We start from the raw sequence: 14625 nt of genomic DNA, 5'->3' as shown, positions 1-14625 counted from the left end.
CTTGAGTTAATTTCATAGACATATATAGTAGCAACCAAACAGTTCAAAAATCAACATGAAAATACAGATAATACAGAAAAAGTACCACTATGTACAAAAAAAGCATTTAAAAATATATGTACAAAAAGAAGGGGGGGGGGAAGCATGGAAAAATAAAAAATTATATACAAAAAAAGCATGAGGAAATACAAAATATGTACAAAAAAGAGGAGGGGGGGGTCGTCTGTCTACAGGGAAACTGGTACTAGCTCCTCTTTCGGCCTCCAGAAAGATGGGTTTTTAGGGCTGTTTTGAATGAGCCCAGCGAACTGCATTTTTTGAGGGATGGGGTTAGACTATTCCATTCCTTGGTGGCTGTGCTATAGAAGGAGAATTTGCCCATGTTTGTTTTATGGGTGGGTGGTACCAGATTGTTGTTTACGCTCCCTCTAGTTTCGTGGCTGTGGGTGTCACTAACTTTTTCGAGGTATTTATACAGATATGCGGGTATAGGGGGCATATCGGGCAAATCTGCATTTACAATTTTGAAGACCAGACCCATTTTTAGTTGTTTAACCCTGTCTTCCACCCTGAGCCAGCCTAGGCTGGCAAAGTGAATGGGAGAGAGGTGGGTCATGGGCCCCAGTCCGAGAAGTAGTCGGATCAGTTTGTTTTGGGAGGTTTGAAGCTTAGTCTGCAGTGACACTGAGGTGTTGGAGTACCAAGAGGAGCTAGCATAGTCAAAAAGGGGCTGAATCAGGGCCCCTGAGAGGGTCCTGAGGGCCTGAGGGTTGACAAAAGAGGAAACTCTGCCCATAAATCTGGTTCTCTGGTTTACTCCTTTGACCACCTTTGTTGCCATGCTTTCACCTGACAGGTATTTGTCCAGAATACATCCCAAATAGGTAATCTCTTCTTTGCTAGTGATGATTGTGTCATCGAATTTGACCTTGAAGTCATTTACCTTCATTTTACTGAGGGAATGTTTTGTCCCAAATAGGATGGATTCAGTTTTCCCAAGGTGTAGAGACAGTTTGTTATCGGTAAGCCAGGTACGGATTTTTGAGAGTTCAGAGCTGAGAGCTTCCTCAACTTGCAACTTGTCCTCACCCGAGATCAGGAGTGCCGAGTCATCAGCGAACAGGAACAGTTTGCAGTTACAGGCAGCATTCATGTCGTTAATGTATAGAAGGAACAGTAACGGCCCTAGAATGCTGCCTTGAGGAACCCCGCAGCTCACCGGGAGGGATGAGGACATGGTTCCGTTGATGTCAACCACTTGTTCTCTACCCTCCAAGTAAGATCTCATCCAATTTTGTGATGTGCAATCAAAACCAATCGCCCTCAGCTTATCAAGTAGAATTGCGTGGTTTACAGTGTCAAACGCCTTTTGGAGGTCCAGCATGACCATGCCACAGTATTTGCCCGAGTCTACCTCACGTTTGATGTAGTCGGTCAAATATAGTAGGCATGTGTCAGTGGAGTGGGATGTTCTGAAGCCTGATTGGAATTCAAACAACAGTTTACGCTCGCTGAGGTAGCTGTTGATTTGTTCTTGGATTGATCGCTCTATAACCTTTGAGATGGAACAAAGGATGGAAACAGGCCTATAGTTGCCAGGATCTAGTTTGCTTCCTTTTTTAAATAGAGGGATTACTCTTGCCAACTTGAATTCTTGTGGGACGTGACACTGACTAATGGATAAGTTTGTAATGTGGGCTACTATGGGAGCAATGGAGACCGCTGCGTCTCTGAGGAATCTGGTGGGGATGTTGTCAAGGCCGGTGGCCTTGTTTGGCTGTAGGGTGAGGAGTTTGTTTTGCACATCATCAGTCAATACAGGTTTGAAAAAGAAGGAATCTTTTTTAGCCCCTAGTTTCTCATAGTGAGCTTGAATGTGGTCGGGGCCATACAGACCTGAATGCTGAGGGAGTTTGCTTACCAACTGGGTTGCAACTGTGGTGAAGAAACTGTTAAAACAGTCCGCTACCAATTGCTTGTCGGTAGTGAGCGAGCCACTTGAAATAATGCAAATGTTTGTAGATTTAGTCTGAATTTTTCCGTTGCAGCCTAATTGTTTTAGTGCCTCCCACAGTTTTTGTGGGTGGCTTTTGTTTGCCTCTATGTTCTCATTTAAGAAATTCTTAAATTTTCAAGGCTTGCAGCTTGAGATAAGGACAAACCAGTACTGGTTCACGTCTAAAACGGACAGTAAGAAGTACTGCTTTGAGAAGGACACAGACACTCCTGCGGAGTGGGGATGAAAGGGCCAACCCTGCTTCTTCTCTGCCATCAACCCTCGAGGTTCAGCTACATCTACTGAGGCTATTCTGGATGCAGCGCTCTTACAGAAGGCCATTGAGGGAGCCCAGATGGATGCCGTAGGAAAGAGCTGTCTCTTTGATCAGCTACAGGAGAACGCTGATGTGTGTACTTCTTGCTTGGGCTGTACTGGTGTGCTCACACACACAATCCTCTTCATACAAGGTGTGCCAATAAAGCAGAGACCCTATTGGCTATCCCCAGCAAAACTTCAGGTGATGAAGGAGCTAATTGAGGAAATGTTGGAGATGGATATCATTGAGCCCTCATCCTCAGCATGGTCTTCCCCAGTAGTCCTCATCCCTAGGAAAGACAGAAAACCAAGGTTCTGTGTCAATTACATGAAACTCAATGCCGTAACCTACACTGATGCTTATCCGTTACCCACTATTCAAGAAATCCTGGACTCCCTAGCCGGATCAGTGATCTTTTCAAGCATCGACTTGAATAATGGCTACTGGCAATGCCGGATGGACCAGGACAGTATTGACAAGACCGCTTTTGTCTCTCCCCTTGGACTCTTCCAATTCAAAGTCATGCCATTTGGACTCAAGAACGCTCCAGCTACATTCCAACGACTAATGGAGATGACTTTGGGAAAACTGAGGGGAAGCATTTGTTTCGTCTATTTAGACGACATTATCATTTACTCTGCGTCATGGGAACAGCATTTCTCAGACATCCAGGCTGTTCTGGATAAATTAAGATCTGCCGTAAACATGAAGAAGAGCAAGTTCTTCCAGACATCTCTGCATTTCTTGGGCCACATGGTCTCAGCAGCTGGAATTCAAGTGGACTCTGAGAAGGTGAAGGCTGTGGAGGACTTCCCTGTGCCAACAAACCTGAAGGCCGTACAGCAGTTTCTTGGCATGTCCGGATGGTATCACCGTTTTGTGCAGAACTTTTCTGAGGTTGCGGATCCTTTAAACAACCTTAAATTGAAAGGAGTCAAATTCTGGTGGACACCTGAATGCCAACGTTCCTTTGACACCCTGTAGAATCACCTGGTTTCCCCACCCATCCTGGGACATCCCAACTTCAATCTACCCTTTGTGGTGTATACGGATGCCAGTGATGTCGGCCTCGGGGCTGTGTTGGTCCAACAAACTGGGTTAGGTTCTGAAGAGGTCTTGGCTTATGGGAGGAATCCTGAATAAGGCTGAAAGGAATTACTCTGCCACCGAAAAAGAGTGTTTGGCTGTTGTATGGGCATTGGAGAAATGGCGGTACTGGAATCTGGAATATATTATCCTTTACAGTAGTGACCGATCACTCTTCTTTGGTCTGGATGTTCAAGTCACAGAAGCCCAGTACACGCCTCACTCGGTGGGTTCTTCGCCTACAGGAGTTCACCTTTACCGTGGAGTATCGGAAGGGGAAGTGTAATACAGTACCTGATGCCTTGTCCAGAGCACCCAGTGACACCTCTTCTGATGAGCCAACAGAGTTTGCCACCATGATTTCAGTGAAGGGAGAACCTCGCAATGAACTTCCCATATCTGTTGAGGAGATCTGGAAAGCTCAACAAGGGGACCCGGAGATACAGAAGATCTACAATTCCATCATGGAGGAGGGGGTGCTCACTATGAATGACTCCATCAAGTTCACCATCCTGGAGGATAAAGTCTACAGGGTCGTGCAGCTCCCCCATAAAACGGTCTATCAGGTATACATACCTGGCTGTCTCCGGCAACCTCTTCTTCAGATGTTCCATGATGATTCAATCTCAGGTCATTTGTGAAGGTACAAGACCTACAAGCGGATGCATACATTGGTATACTGGCCGGGATTGAGTTTGGAGGTGAAAACCTATGTTCAGAACTGTGAGACTTGTCAGAAGTACAAACCTGAAAGTCGCAAGGTAGCGGGGAAACTGCAGCAGACGGTGGTTGAGAGTCCGTGGGAGATGATTGGAGTGGATTTCATGGGCCCGTTTCCGCGGAGTTCTAGAGGCTATGTCTACCTCATAGTGTTTGTGGACTACTTCACTCGTTAGGTGGAGCTATACCCACTGAGAAAGGCTGCAGCGGAAACAGTCTCCAAAGTCCTCACGGAGGAAATCCTCACAAGGTGGGGGGTTCCCCATTATATCCATTCGGACCAGGGGTCTCAGTTTGTCTCTGCATTCTTCAAGGAAACCTGTGCCAAATGGAACCTGCGGCAGAAGATGACGACAGCATATCATCCCCAGACCAATCTCACAGAAAGAGTTAACCGCACCCTTAAACCTATGATTACATCCTATGTCAAAACCAACCATAAACAGTGGGACAAGCACCTTCCTGATTTCCGTTTTGCCTTGAATTTGGCCGTTCATGAAACGACTGGGGTCACCCCAGCTGAATTGAACCTGGGCAGGACCCTCAGAAGCCCTCTGGATGTGATGCTGCAACCCTGGACTCCTTCTCCCGACTGTCCGGCTTACAAGAATGTGACCGAACTGAAAGAGCTCCAGGTCTTTGTACAGGAACACATACAGAAAGGTTGCATCCAGCAAAAACGACCTGCTTGTGAAGGACAATGATAGAATTTGGCTATGCTCTCATCCGTACTCTAAAGCAGAGAAGTCATTCACGGCAAAGTTGGCACCCAAATGGCTTGGACCATATAGAGTGATCTCTCAGGTGGGGCCGGTTAACGTTGATGTGGTACTGGAGGAGACGGGTGAGGATCGGAAGGTAGTCCACGTCTCAAGACTTAAACCTTGTTACCCATCAGCACAGGAGTTGGACGAACTGGAACGCCAACCCGTGTTGGATATCTTCAACGAGGAGAGTGACGAGGAAGAGTTCTTAGGATTCTCCAGTCCCTTACCCGAGAGTGGGGTTAAAAAGAAGAGATCTCTAAAGAAGAGATGAACCTAAGACATTTCCCTGCATGTGTGCAGTTTTTCTAACCGGGGGGGGGAATGTGGCGGTCATTCACTAGTTCCACTCCCATTCACAAAACCGGTCAGCCTATCACCTTCCTTCTGTCTCCGCACGCTCTCCACCCCACTCCCTTTGAAGTGCACTCCAAGAAATCACCCCGCTGGCTCTGTCACTGTCTGTGTTTGTTTGTGTAGCGTCTCGCAACCGAAGAGGCTACGACCGTTCGGTTTTGTGTTGTTATAGCCATATGTTTATAGTGGCTCTCTAGCGTCCGTGCGCCGCGCGTGTTACAGTCCGCGTCGGGAGGACACCCGTTGGATCCGCGAAAACGAAACAAACAAACAACAACTGGACATCGGTGAGGCGACAGCAACGGCGGATCCGGACCCGGCCATTAATCCGGAATTCCACGCCATGGTACCGAAGGTAAAGGGGAGCCTGGTTGCTGGAGTTTAAACTTTCTTTGGAGTCTATTAACAGGCGGAGCGCCGAGGATGGAGGAGTTTGAAGTGGGGTTATTTTGTTTATTTTGGGCGTGGATCTGTTTCCTTTATTTTGGGATTTTTTTAGAAGAGTGCTAATTAACTGTGGGTATTTTTTGCTTGGAAGTGGAACTGAACTATATGAACTGAGGAATGAATAAAATCCTAAAAAGGTACTTTTTGATTTAAACAAGGACTGCGTGTTATTTTCTTTAATGTGAACTGTTTAGAAATATATGGTGTTGAATTGAGTCTATTCCTCTGCGACCAATTGTGACTGAAAACGGGTTGGTGTGGAAATGATGGGTTCATGTTGTACATGCAGGTTGCATGGCTGATAAAATATGTATCCTTGTGGTGGGTTCTCTGTAAGGTGTTCACTCTAAAATATTTGTCGGTTGAAAAGCCGGCTGGCACCCCAAACAAATGTGAATTTAAAGGGTAATCCGCTACACTATGTAGATGACACACACACTAGTGTAGACGTGTTTGTTTGTCTGAAAAAATGCAAAGAAAGGCTTGTTTCGCCGCTGCGACCGTGTGTTTCCACAGCACCACCCACACGTCACCAACTAGTGTTGCTATGTATGCTTATTATAAGCGACCTCGTTTTCTGTAAAGTTGCTTGAAAATATTGGTAGCTGCTTTTTATTGTGAGCCGCTCGGCGTTCGTTTGTATGGAAGTATTCCACTGAAGATGTGGACAAAACAACGGTGTAGCTTCTAGCTAGGCTTGATAGCCTCGTTAGCTCGTAACTGCAACCTGGTGTTTGCACTTTATTCATTAACAGCCCGTACATCTACATAAACGTTCAGATTTCAAATATAAAGTGCTTATCTCATTTACTTGCGGCATATATCATTGTACTCAGTCACATTTGGTCATCATGATGCTTCCTCTAATTATGATGATCCGACTGTTACGGCTCGCTCCTCCTTACCTTCACATTCAAGCGCTGCGTGCCCCCTCCCCCCTCACTGACTACTCCACGGCTCAACTCAGTGCACCTGCTCTCCCTCACCAATCTCCATACATGTCTTCCATTCTACAATCAACTGCTTCCTCTACAAAAGCCCAGTCTGCACATCACTCCTCACCAGAGCTTCACCTGTCTACTCATACGTACCCCGAGCTGAGTTGTGCCAACCTGCAGAGCCACCAACCTACACCAACTCCACTTTCCACCCAAAAAAAAGACTTTTCAGTAACTACGCCCACAGGCTTCACCTAACCTACGTCTCCTCTTTGCTGTGTGCTTGGGTCACACACACCAGCCATAACAGTGACTTAATGGCTTGACCTTAAAATATGCTAAAAACTCAAATCATAATGGAATTGTGTATGCTTATTAATTAATTAATATGATAATAGCGTATTGTTACACTGTCAGCAAATATCAATATTTTATTATTAAGAAAGCACTGTCCAGCTTTACATAAAACCTTTTTCTTTCATGCTTAGCACTTTAATATTTCCAGCTTTATACATTTTTCCTGAGATTTTAGTAATGGAAATCTTGTTTTCGGAATAAATGCATAATTCCAGATTATTTTATAAACGAATGTATTTATTGATTATTGATGTAATACTTTGTTAACAAGTTTGTTAACAGTACAAGTAGTACAGTCAATGGTTATGCTAAAAGAATATCACAAAAGGACCCAGAGGCTTGCGTTTACATTGTGGTCCATTGTACTGAATTCAATAGTATTTTTGCCGTTTTATGGGTATTTGTTCTTCTTCAGTTACAGATATTGTGATGTGTTATAGATGAAATTTCTTGCAATACATTGATTATCACATACATTGTGTATGTATAATGGATGTAATCCTCCATCTTGTCTTCAATGTGTTTCCACAGCTCAACCAAGTCAGACAGAGATAAAGACCCAGGAAGACAAACCAGCAGAGAAGAAGCTGAAATGTGCGAGGAGAGAGTTTATTCAAAGAGTCACAGAGCCCATCCTGCATTCTCTACTGGACGGACTTCTGGAGAAGACAGTTATCACTCCTGAAGAAATGGAGTCAGTCAAAGCTGAAAGAGTCAGAGCAGACAAAGCACGGCAACTCATCGACATGGTGTTCAAAAAGGGAAATAAGGCGTGTTTAAAAATGATTGACATCCTTCATCAACTGGACCCTCACCTTAGTGAACTGCTGAAGTTAACCTCAGGTGATACTCTCTCTCTCTCTCTCTCTCTCTCTCTCTCTCTCTCTCTGTCTCTCTCTCTCTCTCTCTCTCTCTCTCTCTCTCTCTCTCTCTCTCTCTCTGTGTTTCCGACGTTTTACTTGGTAGTGCCACCCAGATATATTAACTTAATGATTTTGAGGTGTGGAGTCCACTTTATAACAAAGACCAAAATGAGACTGCATGTGTAGCTTCAAAAGCTTTTGGTCAGAGATGTGTGTAGAAAATGTCATTTATTTTCTATCACACTACTGTCAAGTTCGTCAGCTGGGGGGAGGGATACATTGTATGTCCTTAGTTCGGGCCTTAATTATTTTACTTAGACTTTATAATAATTGAAATACGAGTAGATGCTTTCTTTGTTGTGGGCAAGTGCCTGCTGTGAGTTTTTGGATCCCATTTACCAGTGTAGTTTAGATCCTATAGCCCGAGGGGACAGTCAGTTGACTGCAGTGGATGGATATGCTGTGGGTTTTATTGGTCGGTTGTCAGGGAGAATTCAAAACAGTGTTTTCTGCATATTTATGTATGCATTCTATCATAGCAAAACTTGGACTCAACTGTATGTTTTTCGGTTCCAAGGCTGTATACCTCTATAGATCATTGCCACACTTAAATATTCCACAGAAGTAAGAATCTAAGGTTGCTGTTTTATGAACACATGAACATTTGGTTTGAACCACCACGGTGAGTCTGCTTATAGACTCCAGAAGGGACGTTATTCTCAAAACATCATTAAATGACACAAACTTATCTTTGCAATGTGTCAATGTTGATAAGATTTTGTCTGAATTCAAGTGTCATGCTAAAGGTTTAAACATTGTCAATAATAATATATAATCTTGATCTATAGGGTTAAGAGACCGTGGCAACTGTCTACAGATGTTTTATGGTTCATACCTCTTATCTCCAACTTTAGCTGAATTAGATACAGTATTGTGACTCCCATGACCTTAAATAAACTAAACCTTCACGTAATACTTTGTAGTATCATTGGTTTAACTAAAGGGACCCAGCCCAGTAGCCTACTGTGTCATGTTCCAGTTTCATACATTGTTCCTTTGTATTGTGTTTCAGAGCTGAGACTGGTGCTACTGGGCAGGAGTGGAGCTGGGAGGAGCGCAGCAGGAAACCTCATCCTGGGCAGGGAGGAGTTTGGTGCTGAGGCCAGCTCCTCTGAACTGAGGCAGTGGAGTAGGAGGAGAAACGGGGAGGTCTGTGGGAGACAGCTGGTGCTGGTGGATGCTCCAATCCTCTCTGGATGCTCTCCAGAGGAGATGAGGCAAGATGTGGGGCTCTGTGTCAGTCTGTCTGCTCCTGGTCCTCATGCCTTCCTCCTGGTCCTACCAGCAGAGACTTCTGAAGAAGAGGTGAGAGGGATGATAGAGAAGATGCAGGAGGTGTTAGGAGAGAGCTGTTGGCGACACAGCATCGTCATCTACATCCACGAAGACAGTAAGGGAGAGCAGAGTGTTGAGGAGTTTCTCCAAGCAGCCAGTCAGGAACATCAGCAGCTTGTAGATAAATGTGGGAACAGATGTCACCTCCTCAACATTAAGGACAGCAGCCATGATGGTCAGGTTTCACACCTGCTGGAGCAGATAGATGACATGGTGGCAGGAAACCCAGGGATCTTCTACAGCACGAAGATCTACCTGGAGGCAGAGGCAGAGGTCACTGAGATGAGGATTAAGATTCAGAGGGACAGTGAGGAGAGGAGGCACATGGAGGAGAAGGAGATGAGGGAGAGGTTTGAGAAGATAGAGGGATCCATCCAAGAGCACGAGGGAGACATCAGGCAGATTGACCAACGAACGAGTGAACTGGAGACACAGCTGAGGGAGGAGAGGGATGAAGAGATGAAAAGAAAGCTAGAACAACAGCGGATAGGGGAAGTTGAGAGAAGAGAGGAGATGGAGAGAAAGCTGGAGATGTTCAAAGCAAAGAGAGAGACCGAGAGGAGAGATATGGAGGAGAGACACAGACAGGACATAAAGGAGAGGAGCGAGATCTATGAAAGAGAAGCCAGAGTAGAACTAGAGAGGAACCTGATGGAGGTTGTCCTGCCTGAGATCTTCAGCCATATCATGGTGTCAAAAACAGAGATGCAGGGAGAGTTTAACAGACAACTGGAGGAGAAGGACAGAGAGATGACAACACAGAGAGAAGAGTTAGAGAGAGCCAGGATGTTGGAGATGTTAGAGAAGGACATCGACAAAATGAGAGAGATCTGCATAAGAGAGGCCAAGAAAGGGATAAATAAGTTCATCCTGCCTGGGTTCCAAATTCACATCATGAACATGAAAACAAAGATGGAGGGAGAGTTTAGGATACAACTGGAGGAGAAAAATGAAGAGCTGATAAGAGAGGCCAAGAAAGAGATAAATAAGTTCATCCTGCCTGGGTTCCAAATTCACATCATGAACATGAAAACAAAGATGGAGGGAGAGTTTAGGATACAACTGGAGGAGAAAGATGAAGAGCTGAAGAAGACGAATCAGGAATGGAACAATAAAAACACACAGCTTGGTGAGAAGGTGATCATTAAAAACCCAGTCTGTCTACATGATGATGGTTTATCAAAATGTAAATATATCTTCAACCTTTCATTACAGCTCAGCAGATATGTGATCTGAAGACTGAATTAGAGAACCTGAGGATTGCATCAGCTCAAAAGACTGGTCAGTAGGTTGAAATAGATTTTGTTTATCTGTGTTTTACACATTATTATGTTGATAAGTAGGCTAGTTGCCCTGTAATTTAGAATGTGAACATACCTCTACATCAGGTGACAAGCTACCAATCAGGAGGAGATGCTCCTCTAGGAAGGTGTCTGGGTGGTGCAGGGGTGAATTTCCTCTATACCACCATGGAGACTCAGGGTGTCAAACCTCCACAGTGTCTACAGCTTGGCTGGACACTCAAACAAACAAGTAATGGCCATGTTTGTGTGTGGTAAGCTGGGTGGGGAGAGTTATCTCTATCGCTGCACTATAGCGACTCCTACAGATTGGTTGGGGCTCTAGCTCACCAGGGAGACATACTTGAAGCATGTTCCATCGCATGCACTACATCCTCCTCACTGTCAGGTGAAAAGAAGCAGCTGGCAACTTAATGTGAATTGGAGGAGACATGTGGCTCTCTACACACTCCCACATGACTTACTGTAGCGGTCAGCAGTGACAAAGTACACATGGAGGGTACATGTGTACGTACCCTCCACAACCATCACTGCCTTCATCCACTCCACCCTCACCTCCTGCCTGACCGACATCAAAACATGGATGCAAACAAACTTCCTAAAACTCAACTGCAATAACTTACAAACATTTTAAAAATTATTATGATTTATTCTGGCTCCATTCTAGCTAAATTGCATTTCCCCATGTAAAACAACGGGTGGAATAATAATGATAATAATAATTAAAGCTTCAAGCAGCGATGACCGGGCCCTCGCACCTCTGTCCACGTCCATTGGCAAATATCAACCAATCAGAACAGGGAGCAGAGCTAAGTAACTCTAATGAAGGACAAGGATTTTCAACCGAGTCCACTGAGCTGACTCATGACTCTGTACGACAAACCGTTCAAAAGTTACGGCAAAACATCAAAGATATGAAATATTGACCAATCAGAATAGGGGCGAGCTTAAGTAGCTCCAACGAAGGACAAGGACTCTCAATCAAATCAAGTGACGCGACTCACACGTCTGTACGACAAACCGTTCAAAAGTTATATCAAAAAATAGGAACTATCAAATATTGACCAATCAGAAGAGGGGCCGGGCTAAGTAACCCCAATTAAGAACAAGGACTCTAAACTGAGTCCAATGAGGCCACTCACAAGTGGCTACGACAATCAGGTCAAAAGTTATGGCAAAATATAGGTGTTTACAAATATCGACCAATCAGAAAAGGAGCCAAGTTAAACCAATGAACGAGAAGCACTCTGATCTGATTCCAATGACACCACCCTGAAGTCTACATGGCAATCTGCTCAAAAGTTACATAGAAAAAAATAAAAACTTGACCTTGTGGATCGGCTATTTTCACTTCCTGTTTGGCGGTGAAACAAGGAAGTTTGACAGTCACGCCGTTTTATGAAAACCCCTGCTTTTGATAACTTTGCATCGTTAATGTCTCTTGTGTACACTGAGGGAGTTTGAGGTGATTCTGACCATTCTCCTAGGAGGAATTCGTTAAAGTACAGCCCTTGAAAATGGCAGAACATTTTCTAAAACACCACTATAAATTCAAAATGGCTGACTTCCTGTTGGGTTTAGGTCATGGTTCCAAGAGACTTTTTTGTAAGTCGGGGAATCACATTGAGATTTTGTTGGGGGCGCTATTGATCCATTAGGCCACGCCCTTTTTAGACCATTGAAATACATAATATTTCACCACTTGTGATGTTTGTTCAAAGTTGCGCAACTTTTTGAATACGTTTAGGGCCCCAGAAATGCGAAATTATTGGGAATAATAATCTTTTCAATAGGGCCCTAATAAAGACATAAATAAATAGTGAGGATAACATTGGTGTGCTCGCCTTAGGGAGACCACAACTGAGGATCTTATAGTGTACTGTAGATTGGGGTTCCAGAGATCAAAATAGTATCAAATAGGGATCCATGGCCTAAAGCATATCAAACAGGGGGTCCTTGAAATGAAGAAGGTTGAGAACCAGTGGAACTATTTTACAGTGTGTGAGAGAGTGCGATGTGACAAGTGTCATGTGTGAATGAACACAAACTCCTACGCAGCGCTGCCTGTATATATGACCATCTGCAATGGAACACGATTATAATTATTGTCTGTTTGAAGCACCCAGGGCACTCTGCTAAAAAACACTGGCCGGCGTTGAAGAGTAATGCTTGGTCGCTGGGAAGCTCTCCAGTGTGTCAAAACATGCATGGCACTGAAAAGCCCTTTGTGTGAACATGGTCCCTAAGTCTGATAGCTTGTCAGTTGTATATACAGTACTGTACAATTTAACTTTTTACGTTTTATATGTTTCCTCCAGGTGTTGGCTCAAGTCAGCCACATGTGTCGATGTCATCAGAGACATTGCAGGTTGGTAACGTGTGTGTGTGTGTGTGTGTGTGTGTGTGTGTGTGTGTGTGTGTGTGTGTGTGTGTGTGTGTGTGTGTGTGTGTGTGTGTGTGTGTGTGTGTGTGTGTGTGTGTGTGTGTGTGTGTGTGTGTGTGTGTGTGTGTGTGTGTGTGTGTGGACTCTCTGATGAGGTTGATTATTCCAACATGGACATTGTGAGTAAAACCAGCTCCTCTACAGAATAATCACACAGACATCAGGAAAGTCACTGATAGTTTGTTTCCTGCTTTTTGACTTTCAGACCAGTTTTTCCCCCATCGTGCACACAGAACACACAACCAATGAATACAGGTCAGTTATCCTAAACATCTTCCTCTATAGATGTAGAAGTTGTGTCTTTGAGGAACATCAGGTGATCACTCACCACAGGTGAGTCTTCCTGTTTCCACTAACATGTTTCTATTCAACCAACCACTGTGATGGTACATGAACATGTGGCATCATGACGGTGAAAACCCTGATTTTGCACGTTGGCACATGTGATACAGAGGACAAACAGTCAGAAATCCTAAAACAGCATTTCACGGCCTTATTCAGCAAAATCAGCTCACTTGATGTAAACGTGTGCATCAGCGGCCCACTACCACCTACAAGAGGCGGCGATGAACGTTTCAGTAGACTGTCTGCACTGAGCAAATGGCTTTCAATTACGTGCACCAACAAATCTGTACATTTTATTGACAATTTCAAATTATTTTGGGATAGAAGACACCTTTTTTGTTCGGATGGCCTTAAATTGAACAAGCTGGGAACAAAATTGTTTATGTCAAACGTTTTCTACAATGTTCCTGTGTCTCCGTCAACCTCTGCCAAGGCCAGAGCACAAGCTTCCATAACAACAGATAATGCTCTGTTATCTGCTACCGCTGAAGAAGGTGAATGGCTCTGTGTAGATGAATACGCTGCCACACCACCCCCCACCGCTGCAGCTGAAAAGTGGAGGGGGGCGCCACACCCCCCCCCCTACCAAGGATGGTGGAGGAACATCCATAACAAATGAACTCTCTGATAGTGAAGACTCGGAAACAAAAACAAAGGACAGCGTACTGAAAACAACCGCTGATAACAGCCTAAATCCACAGGAGGAGATTGCCACGGCCCCTGACGTCGACTCTGCAGCCACGGTCATGCTGGAAGAGGAAGGAGACACAGAGGAGTCTCTCAATGAGGAAGATTATCCAACTCCATCACCTTCCTCCTCCTCATCATCATCTTTTTCCCTGTCCCCAATACCTCTTCTGGAGTTCACCAGTAGCATGAACGACTTGATAAGTGCTTTTCTATTAGTACTGTATTATTAGCTTGTGTGTTAGTCTGTAGTTTATAGCTGTATTGTATTTGTGCGTCAAGCAGTAGGCTATTGGCACTCTGTAGTAGGAATAGTTTCACCCAGGATAGACCAATTGATTGCCCTGTTAAGTGTCTGGTTTGGCCAGCACAGCTCAAGGGATAAATAGGCAGGTTGGCAGTGTTTAGTCAGAGTGCTAACAACATCTGAAGAGAACTGAGCTCCTGACCTCTGGCTAGTTGAGTATTGTCGAGGGAATCAGACCCTGGGTCAACTAGACCCAGACTCCCCACCGGAACCCCTTCGAGATTTGCTATAGTCTCTCCGGTTACCGGAATTTTAACCTTACTCCTACTTATCGCTTTATCTAGAATGGATAAACTCTGT

At 44.5% G+C, this 14625-nt stretch overlaps 1 protein-coding gene across 1 annotated transcript in view; it reads left to right on the top strand.

Moving 5' to 3' along the window:
• Nucleotides 1–14625, top strand: part of LOC308081567 (uncharacterized protein) — an 85890-nt gene that overhangs the window by 51391 nt on the left and 19874 nt on the right. Inside the window, exons 9-13 of the mRNA XM_080457933.1 lie at nucleotides 7516–7827; nucleotides 8920–10371; nucleotides 10458–10523; nucleotides 12862–12911; nucleotides 13192–13241. Coding sequence (XP_080314059.1) covers nucleotides 7516–7827; nucleotides 8920–10371; nucleotides 10458–10523; nucleotides 12862–12911; nucleotides 13192–13241 — 1930 coding nt within the window. The remainder of the gene's footprint in view (nucleotides 1–7515; nucleotides 7828–8919; nucleotides 10372–10457; nucleotides 10524–12861; nucleotides 12912–13191; nucleotides 13242–14625) is intronic.

This window comes from Gymnoscopelus braueri (assembly GCF_963280865.1).
Source record: "Gymnoscopelus braueri genome assembly, contig: SCAFFOLD_247, whole genome shotgun sequence".
NCBI classification, from domain to species: domain Eukaryota; kingdom Metazoa; phylum Chordata; class Actinopteri; order Myctophiformes; family Myctophidae; genus Gymnoscopelus; species Gymnoscopelus braueri.
Note: the sequence above shows the minus strand (reverse complement) of the source record. Positions and strands in the feature narration are given on the sequence as shown.